The sequence below is a fragment of the Pantherophis guttatus genome, chromosome 5 (assembly GCF_059756535.1).
Source record: "Pantherophis guttatus breed Tessera chromosome 5, ASM5975653v1, whole genome shotgun sequence".
NCBI lineage: Eukaryota > Metazoa > Chordata > Lepidosauria > Squamata > Colubridae > Pantherophis > Pantherophis guttatus.
Window position 1 is genome coordinate 7,860,528 of NC_142067.1, and position 25,814 is coordinate 7,886,341.

At 45.8% G+C, this 25,814-nt stretch overlaps 1 protein-coding gene across 30 annotated transcripts in view; it reads right to left on the minus strand.

Annotated features, from left to right (window-relative positions):
* DLG2 (discs large MAGUK scaffold protein 2) overlaps positions 1–25,814 on the minus strand; it is a 1,136,581-nt gene that overhangs the window by 90,929 nt on the left and 1,019,838 nt on the right. For all 30 annotated transcript variants that reach the window (XM_087895794.1, XM_087895787.1, XM_087895810.1 and 27 more), the window contains one exon: positions 10,166–10,280. In XM_087895794.1, coding sequence (XP_087751920.1) covers positions 10,166–10,280 — 115 coding nt within the window. The remainder of the gene's footprint in view (positions 1–10,165; positions 10,281–25,814) is intronic.

Below are 25,814 nucleotides of genomic sequence, written 5' to 3' on the forward strand. Positions count from 1 at the left end.
CCCAGCTGAGTTGCCTGATCGGCAGAGGCTTTTTAAAAAACCTTCTGACGATCAGGGAACTCAGCTGGGATCGTCAGAGCCTTTTGAAAGCATTTTTTTACAACCTCAAGAGGTTGTAGAAAAAATGGTTTTAAAAGTAAAAAAAAAAAAAATTGGCCACGCCCACCCAGTCATATTACCCCCGCTATTACCAAGCCACGCCCACAGAACTGGTTGTAAGAAATTTTAGATTTCACCACTGATATCTCTCTCTCTCTCTCTCTCTCTCTCTCTCTCTCTCATCTCTCATCTATCTGCCATAACATTAGAGCTTTAGGTTGGAACAGAGAAGGTCGTAACAGCCAGTCCTTGAGTTACAACCGTAAAATCTTGCAGTTAAGTTTATAAGTTGGGAGAGCTGTCAAGTAGGTCACCATGTAATCAGACCTGATTTTACAATCTTTTTCACAGCCGTCATTAAGTGCATGTGACAGTTGTTAAGCACACTCTGCAGTTTTAAAGCAAATTATTAGGACATTAAGCGATGACACGGTTGTTAAGTCAACCTTGAGACAGCATCTCAAGAAGATACAACACTTACTTTCATTTTCCCCAAGCCTTCCCCCCTTCGTGAAACACGAGCAAGGATAAGGTGGCAGCGGACATTAACTTGACATTTGCCATAATTTTGAATCCTCACTAAGTAACACGTTGCAAATCGAGGACTACTTGTCCTGAATCTATTCTGTCCTGATACAAACAGTTAAATGGATTTTTTTTTTCCCGTCAGAAAAATTATCAGCTCCTCCTAGGCGCTTTCTGCTAAACAAAGCATGAAGTTTCCCCCTTAACCATGTTTAGGAGACATGATCTCATGCTACAACCTTTTGTCTCATCCTCGGCTCACTATGGAGACAACCTAGATTCATCCTTTAGCTGTTCCAGTTTTAAATTAGTGTTTTCTATCTTCCCTCAACATATCTTGGTGTGCAATCGATGGTGGCTAGAACTGGAATCGACCGAGCAGCTAGTGATCGATTGAAACTACTGACAGCACATCCTTCTCATTCATTAGTCACTGTCCTTCAAGGGCCAGAGTTGCTGAAGAAACCAGAATATGGTTTCTGCAGATACACCTGTCCAGATAATGCTATGCCCACTCTTTGCAAAGCATCATTCGGGCCATACCAATGTTCCTTATACATACTGCCATACTGGACTTCTGAAAGGCCGTGGTATTTATCATCGAATGATCCCTTAGAAGCCTGCTGGTTTAAGTTCAATATGGAAATAAAAAATATTGTTCATTCTATCTGGAGGAGAGGAGAGGAGAGGAGAGGAGAGGGAGGGAGGAAGGAAGGAAGGAAGGAAGGAAGGGGAAAGGAGAGGAGAAGGAAGGAATGGGAAGGAGAGAAGAGAAGAGAAGAGAAGAGAAGAGAAGAGAAGAGAAGAGAAGAGAAGAGAAGAGAAGATGGAATGGAATGGAATGGAATGGAAGAGAAGAGAAGAGAAGAGAAGAGAAGAGAAGAGAAGAGAAGAGAAGAGAAGAGAAGAGAAGAGAAGGAGAGAAGGAAGGGAGAAGAGAAGGGGAGAGGAGAGGAGAGGAGAAGAGAAGAGAAGAGAAGAGGAGGAGAGAGGGAGAGAAGGAAGGGAGAAGAGAAGGGAAGGGGAGAGGAGAGGAGAGGAGAGGAGAGGAGAGGAGAAGAGAAGAGAAGAGAAGAGAAGAGAAGAGAAGAGAAGAGAAGATGGAATGGAATGGAATGGAAGGGAAGGGAAGGGAAGGGAAGGGAAGAGAAGAGAAGAGAAGAGAAGAGAAGAGAAGGAGAGAAGGAAGGGAGAAGAGAAGGGAAGGGGAGAGGAGAGGAGAGGAGAAGAGGAGGAGAGAGGGAGAGAAGGAAGGGAGAAGAGAAGGGAAGGGGAGAGAAGAGGAGAGGAGAGGAGAAGAGAAGAGAAGAGAAGAGAAGAGAAGAGAAGAGAAGAGAAGAGAAGAGGAGGAGAGAGAATGGAAGGAAAGGGAAAGGAAGAGAATAGAGAATGGAATGGAATGGAAGAGGAGAGGAGAGGAGAGGAGAGAAGACAGGAGAGGAGAAGTTTTGGTCTAGTCAGTGGTTATGACTGTGCTCTTATGATTGTCCCAACATCCTCATAGTCACATGATCAAAATTTGGGAGCTTGGCACTCAGCATGTATTTACGATGGTTGCAGTGTCCTTTGACTGATATTTGCAATGTTCCTAGCCAGCTTCCAAAAAGCAAAGTCAACAAGGGAAGTCAGATTCACTTAACAAGTGTTTTACTAACTTAACAGCTGCAGTGATTCGCTTAACAGCTCTGGCAGGAAAGACCATAAAATGGAGCAAAACACACTTAACAGATATCTCACTTAGCAATGGAAATGTTCAGCTCAATTGTGACCGAAAGTTGAGGATTACCTGTATACTGTATACACCTCTGATGATCCAAGGATTGGAGCCTGAGTCCTAAATCATGGTAAAAATCAGCACCATGGAAAGCTCCCCAGTACCAAGAGAGGTTGCCTTAGCACAGAATGAAAGTATATGATGCTTAGACCAGTGTTTCTCAACCTTGGCAACTTTCAGGAGGGTGGACTTCAACTCCCAGAATTCCCCAACCACCATGCCTAGAGCTATAATGCCTTGGTAAGACCAAACCTGGAATATTGAATTCACTTCTGGTCGCCACAATACAAAAGAGATGTCGAGACTCTAGAAACTGTACAGAGAAGAGCAACAAGGATAATTAGGGCAGCTGTAGGCTAAACCAGGGGTCCCCAACACCCAGTCCATGGCACGTCAGAAATCAGGCCACGCAAACAAGCACAGTGTTCTGTCCCCGTCTCACACACACACACAAACAGATAGCCAGGGGTTAAATAAAACTGGCAGACAACAAATTCTTTCAATAAGAGGATTGGCAGCAACCCAGTAGCTGCTTGCCAAGAACTTTACTCATAGAGGGAGGGGTTGTTCCTCCATCAGATAAACCCAAACAAGATACACACAGTTCAAGAATTGTCAAGTCCAGTCCGTATTAAATCCAAGGCAGATAACGTTGTTTCAAAGATACAATGTGACTCGCTAGTAGTTAGTTTTGTCCGTCACAGAGTCTGAATGGCCACCTCACCCTCTTTTATCCCCTGTGGGGTGTGGTCCAGTGACTCAGCTTAATCTCTGGCACGCCTCCTTTTCTGCTGTGTGCACCTGTCTCTCCGACGCTGGCGTGGATCCAGCCAAGACTTATCTCCGTCACTGTCCGACTGCGAGGAGATACCTGGCTCCTGGCCAATCTCTTCTCCTACGGGAGACACCTGAGGCATTGCCAGAGAGGAGGGTCCTGGAGAGGGAGGCCTGGCCAACTCCTCTCCTTCATGTTCAGAGCCTTCTCCCTCCGATAAGTCAGCCTTGGGGGTCAGAGTCACAACACACAGTCCCATCCACGGGATGCAGGCAGCATGCGAAACCACACCCCCTCCAGTCCACAGAAAAACCCCACTCCACGGAATCAGTCCATGGTACTACCAGGCTAAACCATACAGTGAATATTTGCAGGAAATGGGTATGTCTCTAGTTTAACGAAGAGAAGGACTAGACGTGACATGATAGCAGTCTTCCAATATTTCAGGGGCTGCCACAAAGAAGAGGGAGTCAAGCTATCCTCCAAAGCACCTGAAGGCAGAACGAGAAGCAATGGGTGGAAACTAATCAAGGAGAGAAGCAACCTAGAACTAAGGAGAAATTTCCTGACAGTTAGAACAATTAATCAGTGGAACAACTTGCCTTCAAAAAATTAGACAGGTCCAGAGCTGAGGATGTCTCCTAACCTGGTTTTGGTAGTTAAAGTTTGGTAGATAAAGTTCAGTTGCAGGAATTTGGGTATGTCTAGTTTAAAGAAGGAACGCGGTGGCTTAGCTGAGCTTGTTAGTTGAAAGGTCGGCAGTTCAGCGGTTCGAATCCCTAGTGCCGTGTAACGGGGTGAGCTCCCATTACTTCTCCCAGCTTCTGCCAACCTAGCAGTTCGAAAGCATGTAAAAAATGCAAGTAGAAAAATAGGGACCACCTTTGATGGGAAGGTAACAGCGCTCCGTGCACCTTTGGCATTGAGTCATGCAGGCCACATGACCACGGAGACGTCTTCGGACAGCGCTGGCTCTTTGGCTTTGAAACGGAGATGAGCAACGCCCCCTAGAATCGGGAATGATTAACACATATATGCAAGGGGAACCTTTACCTTTAGCTAGTTGAGTGAAAAGAAGGACTAGGGGTGATAGGATAACAGACTTCCAATATTTGAGGGACTGGCGCAAAGAAGAGGGGGTCCACCTTATTTTCCAAAGCCCATGAACAGGACAAGAAGCAATGGATGGAAACTCATCAATAAGGAGAAATAAGGAGAAGATTTCCCGACAGAACAAATAATCAGCGGCTTTACCTCAGAAGTTGTGAGTGCTCCATCACTGGAGGTTTTCAAGGAAGAAATTGGACAACATTTGTCTGAAATTGTAACAAGGTTTCCTCCTTTTTTTAAAAAATTGATTTATATGCCGCCCTTCTCCGGAGACTCAGGGCCGCTTACAATGCGTTAAGCAATAGCCTTCATACTTTTGTATATTTCTACAAAGTCAGCTTATTGCCCCCACAAACTGGGTCCTCAATTAACCTATCTTTAGAAAGGATGGAAGGCTGAGTCAACCTTGAGCCTGGGGAGATTCGAACTTACAGTAATTGCAGACAGCTGGTGTTAATCACAAAGCTATCAGTCTGCTGAGCCACCAGGCCCAATGAGCAGGGGGTTGGACTAGAAGACCTCCAAGCTCCCTTGCAACTTTGTCATTCTGTTAAGGTTGAGAGACGGATCTGCCTTAGACAGATTCTCCCAAAGTTTGCTTGCCTTACCCCCTCAATGGGCAGTGTTCAGTTAATCACGTTCTGCTCTACTAATGCTTTCGAGAACCACTGCTGATTAATTCTCCTGACCCTCCCCATCCACCACCAGCCAAAATAACACAATTAATCTTCCCTCTAAAGCTGCAGTGTTTTCCTCCCAACTGGGTCCCCTCCGTCATGCTGACATATTCTTAAAAGCCCGGGCTTAATTGGATCTATGTAAGGTCATCAACTGAATTAGTTCCACCATGAGCACATCATCACTGCAGGGAAAAGGTGATGCCGCTGAAATTTGCCTTCCCTCCATGCCTAATCATCAAGGTGCTTGAACCAAAAACAGCAGAAGGAACAGGTCTTTCCAAATGAAAGCCTAGGAAGAGATATTAAAGGGGCAACAGAGCTAGAGCTATGGCAAAGTTAGACAGCGTATACTAAAAAGCAGAGACATCACCCTGCCAACAAAAGTGCGTATAGTCAAGGCGATGGTTTTCCCAGTTGCAATGGATGGCTGTGCAAGTTGGACCATAAGGAAGGCTGAGTGCCAAAGAATGGAGGCCTTTGAACTCTGGTGCTGGAGAAGACTCCTGCGAGTCCCTTGGACTGCAAGGCGATCAAACCGGTCAGTCCTAGAGGAGATCAACCCTGATTGCTCTTTCGAAGGCCAGATCCTGAAGATGAAACTCAAATATTTTGGCCACCTAATGAGAAGGAAGGACTCCCTGGAGAAGAGCCGAATGCTGGGAACGATTGAGGGCAAAAGAAGAAGGGGACGACAGAGAACAAGGGGGCTGGATGGAGTCACTGAAGCAGTCGGTCTGAGCTTAAATGGACTCCAGAGGATAGTAGAGGACAGGAAGACCTGGAGGAACGTTGTCCATGGGGTCGCAATGGGTCAGACATGACTTTGCAACTAACAACAAAGACCTAGGAACCCAGTAAAAAATGTATTAGGGAGAGTTGGACCATCAGGAAGGCTGAGTGCCGGAGAATGGATGCTTCTAAGTTGTGAAATTGGAGAAGGTTCTTTTTTTTTTAATAGTTCATTTTTTTAAAAAAATTATTCTATAAAATATAAAAAGAAAAGAAGAAAAGAAAATAGGAAATTAAGAGGGGGAAAGGGAGCAGGGAAAAGGGGGTGCGAGATACAAGGGGGAAGAGAAAAAGGAAGAAAAGGGGGGCACTGACTTCCAACTATTCTTAGCACCGTACAAAATAAACACACTCCAGCCTCAACTTTTTGCTTTTACATATTAAAATATAAAACTGGCCATTTCTGTAACGCCAAATCTTTCTAATCAACAAAACCAAGATCAACGTTTCATTTTTTTTCTTCAGAAGCACCAATTCCAGAAGTGATATCCAAATAAGAACATATTTTCCTCTTTAAATAAAGTATTTAAATAGAGTACATGAGCCTCGGTGGCGTAGTGGTTAGAGTGCAGTACTGCAGGCTATTTCTGCCGGCTGCAGACTGACTGCAATTTGGCAGTTCGAATCTCACCAGGCTCAAAGGTTGACTCAGCCTTCTGTCCTTCCGAGGTGGGTAAAATGAGGACCCAGATTGTTGAGGGCAATAGGCTGACTCTGTAAACTGCTTAGAGAGGGCTGTAAAGCACTGTGAAGTGGTATATAAGTCTTAAGTGCTATTGCTATTCAATTTAACCATTTCTGCTTTATCTTCCTTGCTATGGAAATAGTATGGAGAAGATTCTTGAGAGCAGGGGTGAAATCCAGCAGGTTTTGACAGGTTCTGGAGAACCGGTAGTGGAAATTTTGAGCAGTTCGGAGAACTGGCAAATGCTAACTCTGGCTGGCCCCAGAGTGGGGTTGGAATGGAGATTTTGCAATATCCTTCTTCCTGGAGTGGGGAGAGAATGGGGATTTTGCAGTATCCTTCCTCTGCCATGCCCACCAAGCCACGCTCACAGAACCGGTAGTAAAAAAAAAATGGATTTCACCACTGGGATCAACCTATTCTCCAAAGCACCAGAAGGCAGGAGAAGAAGCAATGGGTGGAAACTAATCAAGGTGAGAAGCAACCTGGAACTAAGGAAAAATTTCCTGACAACAGAACAATTAATGGGTGGAACGATTTGCCTTCAGAACTTGTGGATGCTCCTACATTGGAGGTTTTTAACAAGAGATAGGATAAACATTTGTCTGAAATGCGCACCGGGCAGCTGCTCTTCCAATTTCCGGCATGTATGTGTGTTCCGAAAAGGTTTGCCAACATTGGTATTGTTCTGCCCCAGCTACGGACCCCAAAGAACGCAGCACACACAAACTCTATACAAAGCTTATTTTACTCAAATAACTTAGTCTTTATCAACCAAAAGCTGTTAATAAACTGTCTTAACAGCCTACCAGAATTCTAAGATAAGGTAATCACCGTCTTACTAGAGTTGGCAGAAAGCCCAGAAACAATTTTGCAGAGAATCCAGACGCGAAGGAGATTGAACTAAAGTTGTTCCCTACAACTTGCTTCAGTCGGTGTTCCTCCTTAAATAGGCTAAGGAAGTGGCCAATTAGCCCCAAGCCTTACTCTCGAGGAGACCTCCTCCTGAGGAGCCACTCCTGCCTTTTGGCAGCTTTGCGCGCCCGTGCATTGAGAAGAGGCTCCTCCTCTTCGTCCTCTTCACTTAAAGGAGCTCCTGGAGGTTCTGAAGGCCCTGGCTGAATCCCTGCCTCTGGCACCACATCTTCTCCAGCCTCCTCACTGTCCGACTCGAGCGCCAGCTGAACAGGCTGCTGTCGCAGCACCACACCAGCCTCCTTGTTGTCGGAATCAGCTACAATCTGCACAGCCCGCTGATGGGCCACAACAGGTATAGGGTTTCCTGCTTGAGTATTTATTATTTTTAGTCCTTACAAATCCAAAAAGCAAATATGGAAAATAACCCTGCTTGGGTTGTATAGAAGACCTCCAAGATCCCTTCCAAGTCTATTATTCTGCTTTCTAGAACTATGCCTCTGGGGAAGAAAATGTTCTTTTCTATCTTGCTGTACCACACTCCTCACTCAAGGGAAATTAAGATTCCTTAATTTATAGAAACAGAGCTAGAAGGAACGATTTTAGGCCATTGAGTTCAGCATCCTACACACGGGGAGGAAGTGCAGATGCAATCATTATGGCTACCTAACTCCTGCTTAACACATCTCAAGTAAGTAGATCCACCAATTCTCTGGATAATTGGTTACACTTTTACAGCTAGGAAGTTCTAGTGGAGTCAGCCTGCTTCTGCTTCCATCAATTAAGCGATGTCATTTATCAACAGGCTGTGTGGGACATGGTGCCTACTCTCTGGAAGAATTATTGCCCCAGAGAGTGGTATGGGTTCCTGAGCCCTGGTAGTGCAGCAGACTAAAGCACTTGTTATTAACATCAGCTGCCTGCAATTACTGCAAGTTCAAATCTCACCAGGCTCAAGGTTGACTCATGCCTTCCATCCTTTTTAAGGTAGGTAAAATGAGAACCTGGATTGTGGGGGGCAATAAGCTGACTTTGTATAAAATATACAAAAGTATGAAGGCTATTGCTTAACGCATTGCAAGCCGCCCTGAGTCTCCGGAGAAGGGCGGCATATAAATCAAATCAAAATAGTTTCCACCCTGATGAAATTCTGTAAATCACTGAAAACTTATGTTTTTTTTTGTTTTTTGTTTTAATTTGATTTATATGCCGCCCTTCTCCGGAGACTCAGGGCGGCTTACAGTGCGTTAAGCAATAGCCTTCATACTTTTGTATATTTTATACAAAGTCAGCTTACTGCCCCCACAAACTGGGTCCTCAATTTACCTACCTTAGAAAGGATGGAAGGCTGAGTCAACCTTGAGCCTGGCGAGATTCGAACTTACTTTAATTGCAGACAGCTGGTGTTAAATTGCAGTGCCTTGTCTGCAGAGCTATCCAGGCTCTTCTTTTTAGAGAGTCGTCGTGGCCTGTCGGCCGCCGGCCCCTCCAGCTGCCGAATCAGAGGAGGAGGAGGAGGAGGTGTGGGAATCAGGGTCAGCATCAAGGCAACCTGGGAGCTACGAGGGGGAAGAGGGAATGGAGCTGGCAGAGAGAAAGACAGAGAGAGACAGAGGTGGAGTGCGGGCTGTTGGAGGATGGGTTTGTGTTGCCTGCATTTCAGGCTGAGGTGTAAGTGGTTCCTATGGTCTCCAATTTTTCTGGAAATCCGAATTTCCAGAGAAATTTGCAGAATGCGGGAACCATTTGCGCTTCAGTTTGGAGTGACAGTATTCAGCGGTTGGGGGGAAGCAAGACGGAGGGCGTCCTACAGGAAGCACAGCTCCGTGGCATGGTCCTTCCAACAGTTCCAGTGGGGCTCCACGCCCATTTGCATTGCTCGGGTCACCCTGAGATCACAGATAAACCTCCAAGTGGCCTCAACGACTCTCTAAAAAGAATGCAAATGACCAGATAAATATCTTAACTAAGTGACTAACTTAACGACTGCAGTGATTCATTTAACAACTGTGGCAAGAAAGGTATAAAATGGAGCAACACTCACTTAAGAGCTGTCTCACTTAGCAAGGGAAATTTTGGGCTCAATTGTGGTCGTAAGTTGAGGACTATCTATAATAATTCAAGAAGGGGAAAACTTAGAATTGAGATATTTGATTGTGAATGTTTTAACAGCAGCTAGAATTGTGTTTGCTAAAAACTGGAAAAATGAGAAAGTACCAACTCAAGACGAAGTTATTAGGAAGATCATGGAATGTGCTGAAATGAGTAAATTGACATTTGAAATTGGAGAACAAGAAGTTAAACAATATTATAAGATATGGGATTTATTTTATCAATGGCTAGAGACTAAAACATGGAAATGAAATATGAAATAAGAAATGAATGTTATAATACAATATCTGAAGATAATTTTTAAGAAACGATAAAGCCATAGTTTAATTAAATGATAAATGAGGAGACTTATTAATCTAATACGAGAAGTTAGATAATTAGTTAATTATGAATATGGGGATGAAGCACAAAAGACTTGTAACCGACCGACACACTGTTTGCAATTGTAATGGATGATGGATTTATTTTTTATGTTTTGTTTAAAAATAAAAAAAAATTCATAAAAAGAAAAAAAGAAGGGGAAAAGTTGACATCTCTTTGTTCGTTCGATTATTTTTCCTGTTTAAACAACAGCCCTTTCCATTTCTTTCTGCTCCATTTCTACAACTTCAAAAAGAAATTAAAGAAGACAACGCGCCATTTTGGATGTAGTTTCCACCCACCATGGATCACCGGCCAATGGCAGCATTTGGTCCGCCTACCTGACATAGAGAGAACGCTTTTGATTGGTTCGCAGGGAGCCTGACCCGGAACTCATGCTGTGATTCATCATCTGTTCACGCAGATCATGGATTTTAGCCTCAAATCGAGCGTACTCTGTAAAGCAAACAAACAAACCCAATTTAAAACCTTGTTTAAAAAAAATAAATTGATTTTATCACTTAGTATGCATTTAGTTATACCTCTAATGGTGTTTCGGAACATCTGTGCTTGAAGGAGATGAAATAACACGACAGTAAATTTCTCACTTCTGAAATTAGCAAATATTGCCAATCTAAATTGACTGCCTTCTTCTTCTAGGGTGCTTTCGGATTCCGTAATCTAGCCTATAGCTCTAGTACAAGTAGTCCTTGGTTTACAACAGTTCATTTAGTGACCGTTCAAAGTTACAACGACATTATAAAAAGTGATTTATGACCGTTTTTCACACTTACGACCAGTGCAGCAGCCCCCTGGTCCTATGATCAATATTCAGATGCTTGGGATCCGACTCATAGTTATGACGGTTGCAGTGTCCCACGATCACGTGATTGCCTTTTGCGACTTTCTACAAACTAAAAGTCCATGGGGAAGTCAGATTCACTTAACAACCATGTTCCTCACTTACCAACTGTAGTGATTCGCTCAACAACAGTGGCAAGAAAGGTCGTAAAACGGGGCAAAACTCACTTCACAAATGACTCACTTAGCCATTGCAACTTCGAATGATCGCTAAACCCTTGGTAAGAGCCTTGGTAGTACAGTGGTCTAAGGCACCCTGTTATTAAGCTGGTTATTAAGACCAGCGGCCTGCAATTACTGCAGGTTCGAATCTCGCCAAGGCTCAAGGTTGACTCAGCCTTCCATCCTTTCTAAGGTAGGTAAATTGAGGACCCAGTTGTGGGGGCAATAAGCTGACTTTGTATAAATATACAAAAGAATGAAGGCTATTGCTTAGCGCATTGTAAGCCGCCCTGAGTCTCCGGAGAAGGGCGGCATATAAATCAAAATTAAAAAAAAAAAATGAACTGTTGTAAGCCGAGGACTACCTGCAGAATTATAAAATCATAGACTTAGAAGTAGTACTATTCCTTCTCTGAATTATGAAATCAGAGGCTTGGTTGTCTAGTCCAACCTCTTATGGCCCTTCTACCTTGCCATGCATTTTCATTCGTTTTCTGTTTTGAGACCTCTGAAAGACAAAGAATCGTCTCCGTAATTAAGAGAACCATCAAGATGTTCCTCCTAAGGTTGACTGAAATCTACTCTCTAGTTGCAGCCCATTATATCTAGTTCTGGGAGAGATTTGGTGGTCTCTGAGCTTGTGTTGTGGTCCGCAAGCAGCCTGTGGAGCTGGCAGAGGAGTTGGACAGTGAGGAGGCTGGGAAGGAACATGGGCCAGTCTTGGAGTCCGGGGAAAGCTCGGACGAGGGCTCTGTATCAGAGGCAGAGATGAGGCCAGGGCCATCTGGGAGTGATGTGCGGACTCCGGAGCCTCCAGAGTCGGATATCAGAGAGGCAGAGGAACAGGAGGAGCCTGTTCCTAGTGCGTGCATGTGCAGAGCTGCCAGAAGGCAAAAACAGTTAAAACAAAAGGGACAACTTGGGAGTAAGGCCTGGAGATGATTGGCCCCTCCCATAAGGCTTAAAAGAGGAGCAAAGGCACGTGGGCCCTTTGCAGGAAAGCAACATTGTTAATTCTGTTCCCAGTCGGCATCTCTGTTTGATTCTGGACTCCATGTGGCTTTGCCAAGTAGGTCTTTGGCAGCATGTCAAGGGAGATAAAGATTGGTGATTATCCCGAAGGACTTCTCCCAAAGGACTTTTTGCAACTAAGTGGGACTCAGCTGTGAATGAACGTAACTCACAGCTGCTGCAATAAAAGAGGTTTTTGGGACTACTTGTGTGTTTTAATGACTCAGGAAGCCTAGGTCACAACAGCTTGGTTGTTTTCTTGCAGACGTTTGATTACCCAAACTAGGTAACATCATCAGTGCTATGAAGAGAGCCTTATCAAGGAACCACCAAGAATACTCCCACCAACATTGACAGGACAAGCCATGGTATATAAACAGAGAGAAAACACCAGCCCCCCCTTGCCCTGATGATAATAAGCAGTTGGGTCATGAAACGTCCGCAAGAAAACAACCAAGCTCAGAGACCACCAAGGATCCCTCCTTTCAAATCCTGAGCTACAAATGTTCTCCTTTATTGGTACATCTAATACAGGGGTGGGTTGTAAATTTTTTTACTACCAGTTCTGTGGGCGTGGCTTATTTTGTGGGCGTGGCTTGATGGTCATGTGACAATTCTTTAGGATTTAGCAGAGGTACTGGTCTACCAGACTTTTAACTGCTTGCAGAGCTGTACCGATCTACCCATTTATTTTTTGCAGGCACTGATCTACTCATGTATTTTTGCAGGCACTGATCTACTCATGTATTTTTGCAGGCACTGGTCTACCCATTTATTTTTGCAGGCACCGGTCTAGTCATGTATTTTTGCAGGCACTGATCTACTCATGTATTTTTGCAGGCACTGGTCTACTCATGTATTTTTGCAGGCACTGGTCTACCCATTTATTTTTGCAGGCACCGGTCTACTCATGTATTTTTGCAGGCACTGATCTACTCATGTATTTTTGCAGGCACTGGTCTACCCATTTATTTTTGCAGGCACTGATCTACTCATCTATTTTTGCAGGCACCGGTCTACCCATTTGTTTTCTTTTAACACTGATCAGCTGTAGGGCGGCCCTTTGAAGCCCCATGGCCAGAGTTTAAACAGTTTTTTCTCCTCTAGCCATCAGCTGGGACTCAGGAAGCAGCAATAGATTGGGGGTGGGGCCAAATAAAAAGTAAGAATAACGCGGGGGGTGGGTGGGGAGGCGGGGGAAGAACCGATTCGGTGACATCATAACGTCACCGCTACTGGCTCGGCAGAACCAGGCGGAACCGGGAGGAACCCACCACTGATCTAATACCTCTTGGTGTAATACTACACATTATTATTAGTAGTAGTATTATATACAACATCTGAAATGTGAAGTTTATGATAGTAGTGCAAAGGCCACCTCTTCAGGTATTGAAAATGGACTTTTTTTTGTAGAACCCGAATACACAAACATTCACAACATTTATAAATAAATGAAAGGGACTAACCTACATATGCATGCATAAATAGGAAGTATAAGTGCCCTAAACCAACGTAATATATATATATATATATATATATATCAATTTTAAGTATGTCTAAATGCATGAATTAATTTGCAAAATCCGACTTGTCTAGTTACGTTCACAATGTTGTGTTCATAGGCAGCTATGACCCATGCAGAGAATGACAGCAGATCGATATACTGCAGTACATAAATCAAATTGATTTATGCTCCCGAGAGCATCCAAGAACAGCCTCGTAAATCAGGAATCAACGTAAATCATTAACAGATGGCAGGTTTTGCTGGAAATCTGATGGCGCAAAGACTCAGAAGGGAAGACAATGCATAAGCAGGAGTAAAAATATAGTCAAATAATAAACATTAATTTTGATATAGACCAATGTCTATATCAAAGTTCCCTTTGGATGAGATATTTATTTATTTTGGAACCTATGTATTTGGAGCAACTTGCCTCCAGAAGTTGTGAATGCTCCACTGCTGGATGTTTTAAAGAAGAGATTGGACAACCATTTGTCTCAAATGGTATTGGGTTTCTTGCCTGAGCAAGGGGTTGGACTAGAAGACCTCTGAGGTCCCTTCCAACTCTGTTATTCTGTTATTTCTGTACTATACAGGCAGTCCTCGACTTACGACCACAGTTGAGCCCAGAATTTATGTTGCTAAGTGAGACATTTGTTAGCGAAGTCAACGGGGAAGCCAGATTCACTAAACCGCCATGTTCCTAGCTTAACAACTGCAGTGATTCGCTTAACAACCGTGGCAAGAAAGGTCATAATATGGAGCAAAACTCACTTAACAAATGTCTCACTTAGCAACTCCAGAAATGTTGAGCTCAACTATGATTGTAAGCCAAGGACTACCTGTAGTTCTTACTTAGTTATTTATACAGGACTAACATGAGATCCTATCACCGGATACCATATCATAGTTCTATATTGTAATTAAAGAGTATTATTTCCCTATATCCGTGATGGAGATCCTATGGCACGCGTGCCAGAGGTAACACACAGAGCCCTCTCTGTGGGCATGTGTGCTGTCACCAGCTGCTGTTATAGTTTCCGACGTGTGCTTGCACGCTGGCCAGGTGGTCTTCAGCATCAGTGGTGGGTTGCCCCTGGTTCGGACCAGTTCGGAAGAACTGGTAGTAGAACCAGCGGGAGGCTCCGCCCACCGACCCCGATGTCATCAGGATGCTTCTGCGCATGTATGCTTGTTTCTTGATGCACGGGTGCGCAGAGCTGCCAAAAGGCAGGCGTGGTTCCTCAGGAGGAGGTCTCCTCGAGAATAAGGCTTGGGGCTAATTGGCCACTCCCTTAGCCTATTTAAGGAGGAACGCCGACTGAAGCAATTTGCAGGGAACAACTTCGTTCACATACCTTTGTGTCTTGTCTTGCTTATCTTATCAGCTTCCTGCAAATTGCTTCTGGGCATTCTGCCAACCACAGTAAGCTTTCAGTATTATTCTTTGAATTCTTGGCGGCTGTTAAGGCAGTTAATTAACAGCCATTGTTGTAAAAAACTGGTTTATTTAGTAAACTAAGGTTTGAACGGACTTTGTGTGTGCTGCGTTCTTTGGGGTCCGTAGCTGGGCCAGAATAGTCCAGCATGTGTGAAGACCAGCTGGTGGCATGCACGTGCCGGAAACCCAAAGACCAGGTGGCCGGCTCACGCAGGTGCACCGGCCAGCTGGCCTTCACTGGTTTCCAGTGCTCTGGCGACGTGTGTGTCCGTTCTGGTTTGGGCATTCGGTGTCGAAAAGGTTCGCCATCACTGCCCTATATGCAGAGGTGGGATTCAGCCAGTTCGCACCACTTCGACCGAACCGGTTGTTAACTTTCTGAGCAGTTTGGTGAACTGGTTGTTGGAAGAAATCATTAGGGCAGAGAACCGGTTGTTAAATTATTTGAATCCCACCACTGCCTATAGGCATTTCTTTTCATCCTGTTCATAAACCTAACCAATATTTGCTGCTCCTCTTGGCACTGATCCCAGGCTGTATTGCGACTTGCAAAATAACAGGCGGCTCTTTTTATATACATTAGCTGAAAACATTGACTTGCGTAATTGTCACCCCATCCATCCCAAAAAACAAAAATCCGTATTTCTGTTACACAGGGAGTCCTCAATTTACGACCTCAACGGAGCCATCAAATTCACGTTCTTAAGTGAGACATTGGTTAAATGAGCTTCGCCCCATTTTTACGACTTTTCTTGCCACGTTTGTTAAGATGAATCCCTGCGGTTATTAAATGAGTCACAAAGGTTGTTAAGTGAATCTGGCTTACCCCGTTGACCTGGCTTGTCGGAAGGTCGCAAAAGTGGACCCTGCAACCGTCATAAATGTGAGTCAGTGGCCAAGCGTCTGAATTATGATCACATGACCATGGGGATGCTACATCTGTCGTAAGCCTGAAAAATGGTCATAAGTCACTTTTTTCAGTGCTGTTGTACCTTTGAATGGTCGCTAAATGAACGGATGCAAGTCGAGCATTATCCGTAACGTTCTAAGCTACATTGCCGAAATATCTGAGACTCCTTTTTGTCAGAATTTCCAAAATGGCAGCGTGCCATTTTCCCAAAAGCCTTCTTCCCCTGGCCTATTAAAATTTAATAACAGTATAACATTAACAGAGTCGGAAGGGACCTTGGAGGTCATCTAGTCCAACCCCCTGCTCACGCAGGAGATCTGTACTAGGGGTTCGATCCGCCGAACTGCCAACCTTTCTGATCCATAAACTCAGTGTCTTAGCCACTGGCCACCTAGTCACCACGCACACCTAGTGACGGCGAACCTAGGACACACATGTCAAAGTTGACACGCCACAATGCCAACCTTCGCTTACAGGCCGACAACCATTATTCTCAAAAGCGCGTCCTGTTCACACACGATTTTCGGAAGCTGGGGAGACTGTGTGAGGTTGGCGTGTGCTCGCACACAGTTTGTGGATTCTCTGGAAACCACGCGAGAGGGCCGTGCTCTCATGGCTAGTCTAGTGAAGAGAAGGACCAGGGAATACAGGATAGCAGCACTTCCAATATTTGAGGGGCTGCCACAGAGAGGAGGGGGATCAATCTATTTTCCAAAGCACCTGAAGGCCAGGCAAGGAATAATGGATGGAAACTGATCAAGGAGAGATTCGACCTGGAAATAAGGAGAAATTTTTGGACAGTGAGAACAATCAACCAATGGAACAGAAGTTTCCTTCAGAAGTTGTGGGAGCTTGATCCCTGGAGGCTTTCCAGAAGAGACTGGACTGCTGTTTGTCGGAAATGGTGTAGGGCAGGGATGGCTAACCTTGGGGGGAGTGCAGAGAGGTCACGCGCGCACGTGTCCACACCCATAATTCTATGCGCTCCACCTCCCTGCATGAGTGCGTGATCTACCAACACTTCCCCCCGCTTTTGGCACACGATGGCACAGTGGGCCTGGTAGGCCCGTTTTGCACCCTCCCCAGGCTCCAGAGGCTTTCTAGGAGCCTGGGGAGGGTGAAAACGGCCTTCCCCACCACCACCCCGGAGGCCCTCCGGAGGCCGGAAACAGCCTGTTTCCCTACTTCTGATGGGCCCAGAAGGCCCGAAAATTGGCTGGCCAACACGCACACGTGCGCCGGAGCTGAGCTCGCGTGCCCACCGATATGGCTCCGCGTGCCACCTGTGGCACGCGTGCCATAGGTTTGCCATCATGGGTATAGGGTCTCCTGCTTGGGCAGGTGGTTGGACTAGATGACCTACGAGATCCCTTCCAACTCTGTTAATCTGTTAAATCTGTTAAATCTCGCACTGTGTCCAGATCTCTCTCTCTTCCTCCCCCCCCTCCCAAATTGTGGGAAAATGGGGTGTGCTTTCATGTGGTTTTCAGAGGCGGCAGAAGAGAAATTTCTGGATCTTCTCCACGTACGAAAGCCTCAGGTGAGCCAGAGCTGCCTCAGGTCGGCTGCAGGCACCTGTCAGCAGAAAAAGAACACTGCCTGAAGGTAATTGATCCATGGCAGATCCTGAGGGAAGAAACTACATGATTGGACTATTTTTTGAATAAATGAAGTCTGTAAAGAATTTCTATGGAGATTCTCGGTCATCCAGGTCATGGTTATCCCAAAGGTGCTTTTTTCAAGAAGCAGCTGGACTTTTTCATTTTTCTTCGAAGACGTTTCGCTTCTCATCCAAGAAGCTTCTTCAGCTCTGACTGGATGGTGGGGAAAAAGAGCCTTGGTGGCGCAGCAGACTAAAGCGCTGTTAAGTAACACCAGCTGCCTGCAAGTACTGCAAGTTCAAATCTCACCAGGCTCAAGGTTGACTCAGCCTTCCATCCTTCCGAGGTAGGTAAAATGAGGACCCGGTTTGTGGGGGCAATAAGCAGACTTTGTATAAACAGGAACACTGCTTAGGGGGGGCCAAAAGCCCTACTAAGAAGGTATATACAAAAATATGAAGGCTATTGCTTAACGCAGTGTTTCTCAACCTTGGAAGCTTGAAGATGGGTGGACTTCAACTCCCAGAATCCCCCAGCCAGCGCTGCTGGCTGGGGGATTCTGGGAGTTGAAGTCCACCTATCTTCAAGCTTCCAAGGTTGAGAAACACTGGCTTAACGCATTGTAAGCTGCCCTGAGTCTCCGGAAAAGGGCGGCATATAAATCGAATCAATAAACAATAATAATAATAATAATAATTTATACTCCTTGCAGACAGCTGGTCATTTGCATTCTTATAGAAAGTCGTTGAGGCCACTTGGAGGTTTGTCTGTGTCCTCAGGGTCTCCTGAGTGGTGCAAATGAGTGTGGAGCCTTTTTGGAACTGCTGAAAGGACTGTGTTGCAAACCCCGAGGGTGCAGACAATCCTCCAAGTGGCCTCAGCGACTCTCTAAAAGGATGCAAATGACCAGCTGTCTGCAAGGAGTATAAATCTTTCCATTCCCCACCATCCGGTCAGAACTGAAGAAGCTTCTTGGATGAGAAGCGAAATACCTTCAAAGAAAAACCAGAAAGTCCAGCTACCTCTTGAAAAAAGCAACTTTGGGTCTGTAAAGGATTGTTTCTCTTTTGTTCAAGGATGTTTATTCATTTTATTTATACACCACCTTTATTTGCTATAAATAACTTGGGGAACAGAGCTAATACAGGTAGTTCTCGACTTACAGCAGTTCGTTTAGTAACAATGGCACTGAAAAAAAGTGATTTAAGACTGTTTTTCACACTTACGACAGAGGTGGGTTTCAGCAGGTTCTGGAGAACTGGTAGCAGAAATTTTTGGAGAACCGTAGTAAAATTTCTGACTGGCCCCGCCCCCATCTATTCTCTGCCTCCCAAGTCCCAGCTGATTGGGAGGAAATGGGGATTTTGCAGTAACCTTCCCCTGGATTGGGGAGGGAATGGAGATTTTACAGTATCCTTCCCCTGCCACACCCACCAAGCCATGCCACACCCACCAAGCCACGCCCACAGAACCGGTAGTAAAAAAAATTTGAAACCCACCACTGACTTTCGACTGTGGCAGCATCCCAAAAAAATCACATGATCAAAATTCAGACGCTTGGCCACTGCCTCATATTTATGACGGTTGCAATGTCCTGGGGTCATGGGATCACCTTTTTTGACCTTCTGACAAGCAAAAAATCAACGGGGAAGCCAGATTCACTTAACAACCACGTAACAAACTTAACAACTGCAGTGACTCACTTAATAACTGTGGCAAGAAAGGTCATAAAATGGGATCGAATTCACTTATATTCAGGGGTGGGCTTCAAAAATTTTAGCAAGGGGTTCTCTGCCTGGTTGCTGGGTGGGCGTGGCCTAGTCGGCCTCCTGCTCCATGGCAGGGAGGTGATTTTGCCCTCCCCGGACTCCAGAGGCTTTTCTTGAGGCTCCAGGAGGGCGAAAACGGCCTCCTCAAACGTCTGGTAGGCCCATTTTTCACCCTCCCTGAGCTTCCGCGGGTACCCTACACTTGCCTGCATCCAAAACAGGCTATGTGGGGACTCCTGGGAGGGGCGGGGCAGGGGTGGGAGGGGCGGGGCAGGGTGGGAGGGGCGGAGCGGAGTGGAATTTGGAGGTTTTCCAAACTGCACAGAATCTTAGCTAGAGGTTCTCCCGAACCCCCGTGAACCCCTGATTATATCTCACTTAGCAACAGAAATGTTGGGCTCAATTGTAGCCTTAAATCATGGACTATCTGTCCATGGAAGGAGAAAATGAAGCCCTTCTTTGCTCTTCCATGGTATGAAGACAACCAGGATCTTCATTCTACAGAAGCAGATGATCTCATGCCTGCATGTCTATAAAGCGTAAGATGGCTCTGCTTTATCCTTTTTCCGGTTCTCCGCTGCTGAAATCTCAGCTAGATCATTTTACTTCTGTATATAGATCCCATGCTTGTGTTTCAGCTTATCCCTTTAATAAATAACAGAGACGTTCTGTGCACACAGCCGTGGGAGTCAGCATCTAAATTTAGGCCTCCGAGTGTGGAGCGAGGAGTAGGATCAAAAGCTAGGTCTCGGGAACGAGTAGCGTCAGATCATCACCAGTTTCTACTCGGAGCAGAAGTGAACTTTCTCATAACTTCAGGTGGACAGTATGTCTGGGATGACCCAGGACAAGGCACGAAGGTCACACAGCCAGCTGAGAGTTCAAACTCCCCTTTAATGCTCCAAATGTCTCTTCAAACACTCCCACGTTCTTGACAAGTCCCAGAGCAAGTGTGCGCGCGCACACACACAGCAGCCTCTGGCTGCGCCCCGTCCAGCAAAACAAAGGGACAGGGAAATGAGTCCACGAACCAAGAAACAAACTAAGTCCACAAAGTCAGGAACAAGGTACTGAGTCCATGAAGTAAGGAAGAAGCAAGCAGTCCTGCGAACTCCAAATGTCTGCACCGGCACACTAAACTCTACCAATTCAGCATTTATTCCCGACAAATGCCCCTCGCCACAGCGTCTCCTTAAATCTCAGTCCCCAGGTATGCCTTGTGAAGAGGGGTGGGGCGCACTAACCTGAGTCATTGGGTCAGCCTGCACTGTTCCTGCCTTCTCTCCACTCTCCATGCTCGGGGATCAGGAGGGGCCGGTCCTTGCTCACCGCCTGAGCTCCATTGCTCCTCATTTCACTGCTTGCCCTCTCTCAGTCATCCTGCCCCCGTTCCTCCCTGCTAATAAGCCGTCCCAATCCTGAAGGGCCCTGGACTGACTCAGCCTGCTCTTCCCCACATTCCTCTGAAGCCAACGAAGCAACCTCCTCGATCTCCATCGGTTCCAGCTCCAGCTCGTATTCCTCTGCAGATTCTGGCTCTGATGAGGGCATGACAATGTCTATTTCACTAAGTTGACATGGGTTTATCTGTGAATCATGGTTATTATATCCAGGGATGTGCTTCAACAACCATTTCATTTTCAAGCACCTTACAGGTCGTCCTCGGCTGATTGGTGGCCTAATGGTGAAGACACTCGCCTCTCACTTGGAAGGTTGAGAGTTCAATCTTCAGCAGTGACAGATGTTTCTCTCTCAGAGCACAACGAGAAAATATCTGCTGTGAACTCTTGCATAGGCGTCAGGAAGGGCATCCGACCAGCAAACGCTCAGCTCCATCCAGTCACCATGACTCTACCCCGAATTAAGGGATTATAGGATTGTAAAAAAGAAGACTTTTTTTTATAGGTGGTCCTCGACTCAGGACCATTCATAATTACAACGGATCTTCCTAGGGGTCCTTATGACAGTGACGTTTGCTGGATTTTACAACCGTTCTTGCCCCATTTGCTAAGCGAATCATTGCAGTTGTTAAGTGGATGTGGCTTCTCCCTTGACTTTGTTCGTCAAAAGATCACAAAACAGGATCACATGATCCCTGCAGCCATTCTAAGTGTAAAAAACAGTCACAAGCCACTTTTTTTCAGTGCCTTTAAAGGAAAAAAACAAGAAAGTCCAGTTGCCTCTTGAAAAGGCACCTTTGGGTCCCTGTCAGGCAGTTTCTCCTTAGTTCCAGGTTGCTTCTCTCCTTGATTAGTTTCCATCCGTTGCTTCTTGTCCTGCCTTCAGATGCTTTGGAGAATAGCTTGACTCCCTCTTCTTTGTGGCCACCCCTGAGATATTAGAACACTGCTATCATGTCTCCCCTAGTCCTTCTCTTCATTAAACTAGACATACCCAGTTCCTGCAACTGTTCTTCATATGTTTTATATGTTTTTACATGTCTTCTTAAAAGTCTCCAGTGATGGAGAACTCACAACATCTGGAGGCAAGTTGTTCCACTGATTAATTGTTCTCACTGATGGGAAATTTCTCCTTAGTTCTAAGTTGCTTCTCTCCTTCATTAGTTTCCACCCGTTGCTTCTTGTCCTGCCCTCAGGTGCTTTGGAGAATAGGTTGGCTCCCTCTTCTTTGTGGCCACCCCTGAGATATTGGAACACTGCTATCATGTCTCTCCTAAATCTTCTTTTCATTAAACTAGACATACCCAGTTCCTGCAACCGTTCTTTATGTGTTTTATATGTTTTTACGTGTCTTCTTAAAAGTCTCCAGTGATGGAGAACTCACAACATCTGGAGGCAAGTTGTTCCACTGATTAATTGTTCTCACTGATGGGAAATTTCTCCTTAGTTCTAGGTTGGTTCTCCCCTTGATTAGTTTCCACCCATTGCTTCTTGTCCTGCCCTCAGGTGCTTTTTCACCCCCTTTTTTGGGTGGGGGGGAAAGGTGCGTCTTATACACCGAAAAAGACGGTATATGTGTTTAGTGAATTGTCGCAGTTACATTTTGCCTTTGTTCCTGAGATTTCAGAAGGGTGAAATGGATAAGAAGCAGAAACAGATAGATTATTCTTCTAATTCTCACAAAGAATCCAGTGAAAATGGAGCTTGAGAGGATCACACTCAGTCCACCGTATGCAGCCTCCCCAACGGTGGTGGGATTCAAATTTTTTTACGACCGGTTCTGTGGGCGTGGCTTGGGGGGCATGGCAGTGGAAGGATACTGTAAAATCTCCATTCCCTCCCCACTCCAGGGGAAGGTTACTGCAAAATCCCCATTTCCTCCTGATCAGCTGGGACTCGGGAAGCAGAGAATAGATGGGGGCAGGGCCAGTCAGAGGTGGTATTTACCGGTTCACCGAACTACTCAAAATTTCCGCTACCGGTTCTCCAGAACTGGTCAGAACCTGCTGAAACCCACCTCTGCTCCCCAATCCCCGTTTTTGCTGGCAGAATGCTGCAGGAGGCCATTGTGGTCTAAAACAGAGTCTTGATGGGTGACGTCGAGCTGGCCATGCCCCCCATCCCGGGCACACACATACCTGGCCCCCCAGGTCAAACACAATCCTGATGCGGACCTCAATGAAATCGAGTTTGACACCCCTGACCTAGAAGTAGGAAAGAGACAAAGCTAAAATCCCTTCATTGACCTGAAAAGACATATGAGCGATGGAACAATCATCAGCAGAATGCCGCTCTTTCAGAAAACATGCAAATCCAAGCTGCTACACCTCCTAGTTTCAATGACACCCTAAGTAACGAGAGCCAAAACCTCTTGATTAACACAAGTATTTGTAGTAAAGACTTTGAGGGAATTAGAATCAGACCTCCTGGCTGTTCCATCTGAAAGTTAGATGTCAACTGTCCTGTTGGCACACACAGCAAAAGAAACTCCTGGGGCATTGTTCTGTCCCCATACCACACATGCGCCCCCACAGATGGCCCGGAGTTAATAAGCCACACGACAAAACTCTTTCAAGATAAAGCTGACAGCAACCCAGTGGCTAGCTGCCAATTCAGACTTTACTCACACAAAACAAAGATTAGACTGCAAGCATTCCGATAAAACAGGCAGAGTTTCAACAATTCAAGGATTAATCCAAATGCAGTCCGATAAAGCAGGCAAAGTCCAGTAACGCAGAGATCATGGATTATTTCCAGTTTTTGCTCATCACAAACTGAACCGGCCACCACACCCACATATATACCCTGTGGGGTGTGGTCCAGTGACTCAGCTAATCTCTGGCATGCCTTCCCCTCTGCTGCGCACGCTTCTCCCTGCACCTCTGCCGAGGGTCCAGCCAGCACTTATCTTCTTCATCGCTGTCCACCTGTGGCTGCGGGGACGTGCTTGGCTCTGAGCCTATCGTTTGGCCTCCGGAGGCATTGCCAGAGAGGAGGGTCCTGGAGAGGGAGGCCTTGCCAACTCCTCTCCCTCACTCTGCATCTGTCGATAGCCCAGGCTCAGGCAATGGAGCCACAACAGGCATTGCTTTTCCAAGACTATAGCTTTATTGATAATTCCACATAGGTGCCAGGGTTCCAAGAAATGACCCCATTTCAAAACGGAACTCCAAGGCAGATTCTCAAAGAACAGTTTTTTATTGTGGAGACATCATCTTCCCTAGTTCCCCATACATCCCAGTTACGCCCCTGTGGAAGAATCCATGGAACAATACATGAGTGGCAGGGATGGGCTGCTGGGGGTTCACAGGGGTTCGTCAGAACCTCTAGCTAAGATTCTGTGCAGTTCGGAGAACCCCCAAATCCCACTCCTGGCTGGCTCTGCCCACCCACTCCGCCCCTCCCAGGAGTCCCCACGTGGCCCATTTTGGATGCAGGTAAGTGCAGGGTGCGCGTGGAGGCTTGGGGAGGGCGAAAAACAGGACTACCGGAAGTTCAGGAAGGCCGGAAACAGGCTTGTTTCCGGCCTCCAGAGGGCCTCCGGAGCCTGGGGAGGCTATTTTTGCCCTCAAGGAAAGTCTCCGGAGCCTGGGGAGGGCAAAAATGCCCACCCCGCCATGGTGCAGGAGGCTGACTAGGCCACATCCACCATGGCCACGCCAATCCAGCAACTAGGCAGAGAACCCGTTGCTAAAATTTTTGAAGCCCACCCCTGATGAGTGGGCTACCTGTGGCATATGAGCCGTCTCATGGACTATGTAGCAATCAATCATTGGAGCTACAATATCAACAGTCAAAAGGAGAGGTGGGGGGAAAAGGCGATATCGGTTCAGGTGCTTTGACAATCCAAGGAGGACCATTACGTTGTAGAGATGAAGAAAGTTGAATTAGGAATGAAGAAAGAAGGAAAAGGGGGTCAAATCCAGAGCTGAAAGAAATAGCAAGCGTTGATGCAGTCTCGTAATGACTCATAACCTCTCTTGACACTTGCTACGTGCATAACCTTCAAAGAGGTAGGAAGGATGTACCTTGAGATTTTTGCGATTACTTAAGACAAGTGACTGAATGAACATAGGAGACGGTGATCTGTTGGGCTTGAAAAGCATCAGAATTTTAAAAAGTGTTTGTTTGGGCTATACAACTCGGCAGTCTACCCAACAGCTGCAATCACGACGACGTAGTATGGAATTAGCTTCATCTGTCGTAATTATGGCCAGCATGATTATAATTAATAGACAGTTTTCTATCATTTACCCATTTGATAAATGTTTTCTTCATGTGATGATTCATCGTGAGAACACGCTCTATTGTGTGACTACACATGATCATTAATAAAAATAAACTAGCCCTCAAACTGAACTCAACTCTTGGTGACTACATGGGTAGGACAAAGTAGTTTGCTTAGCAAAAATAGGGATGTTTGCCAAGACCCCTGGAATTTTCTAGGATGGTTTTTAAATTTCTCATCAAGTTTTGGGATCCAGTTTTGAAGTATACTGCGAGACCACACTTGGAATATTGTGTCCAGTTCTGTGTCAGGTTTCGATGTCATCTCAAGTAAATTGCACTCCCAAACAATTAATCTTTGCTGAAATATTCCATTTATTGAGTACAACAGATCTGGCCCCGACTTTGTCATAGCCGATACTAACCCTCTGACCCCCAAACCCTTTCCTTTCCGTTCCCCAATTCTCATCTTCTCATTGGCCATCTTCCAAGTCAGTCTCCCCAGCTTCTGACCTCACCCCACAGGAATGTTCCCCCCTCCCATCCCATCTCCTAGGGGATATTATCTACAGAGAAAATAAGTAGGTGAAAAGTCAAGCCTCGTCTTTTTATGGCAGTATCAGAATGCTGACATTCTGGTTACCAGGATACAAAAAAGATGTTGGGATCCCAGGAAGAGTGCAGAGAACAGCAACAAAGATGCTGAGGAGTCTGGGAGCCAAACCCTATGATGAAGGATTGAGGGAACTAGGTATGTCTAGTCCAGGGATCGGCAACCTGAGGCTCTGGAGCCGCATGTGGCTCTTTCATCCCTCTTCTGCAGCTCCCAGTCACCGGTCCACAATTGATAAGGCTTTTGGTTAGGACAGGTAGAGGAAAAAGGATGCCACGCTAGGAGGAGACTACGGTGGGGGAACCGGACTTCCGGTCAGTAGAGGAAAAAGGACACTTTTTCTAAAAGGAGATTCTATGGCAATTGGACTTCCGGTCGGCTCCAGAATTGAACGGGGGGCTTCCGGTTAGGACCTTTGTGGCTCTTTGAGTGTTTAAGGTTGCCAACCCCTGGTCTAGTCTAATGAAGAGAAGGACTAGGGATGACATGATAGC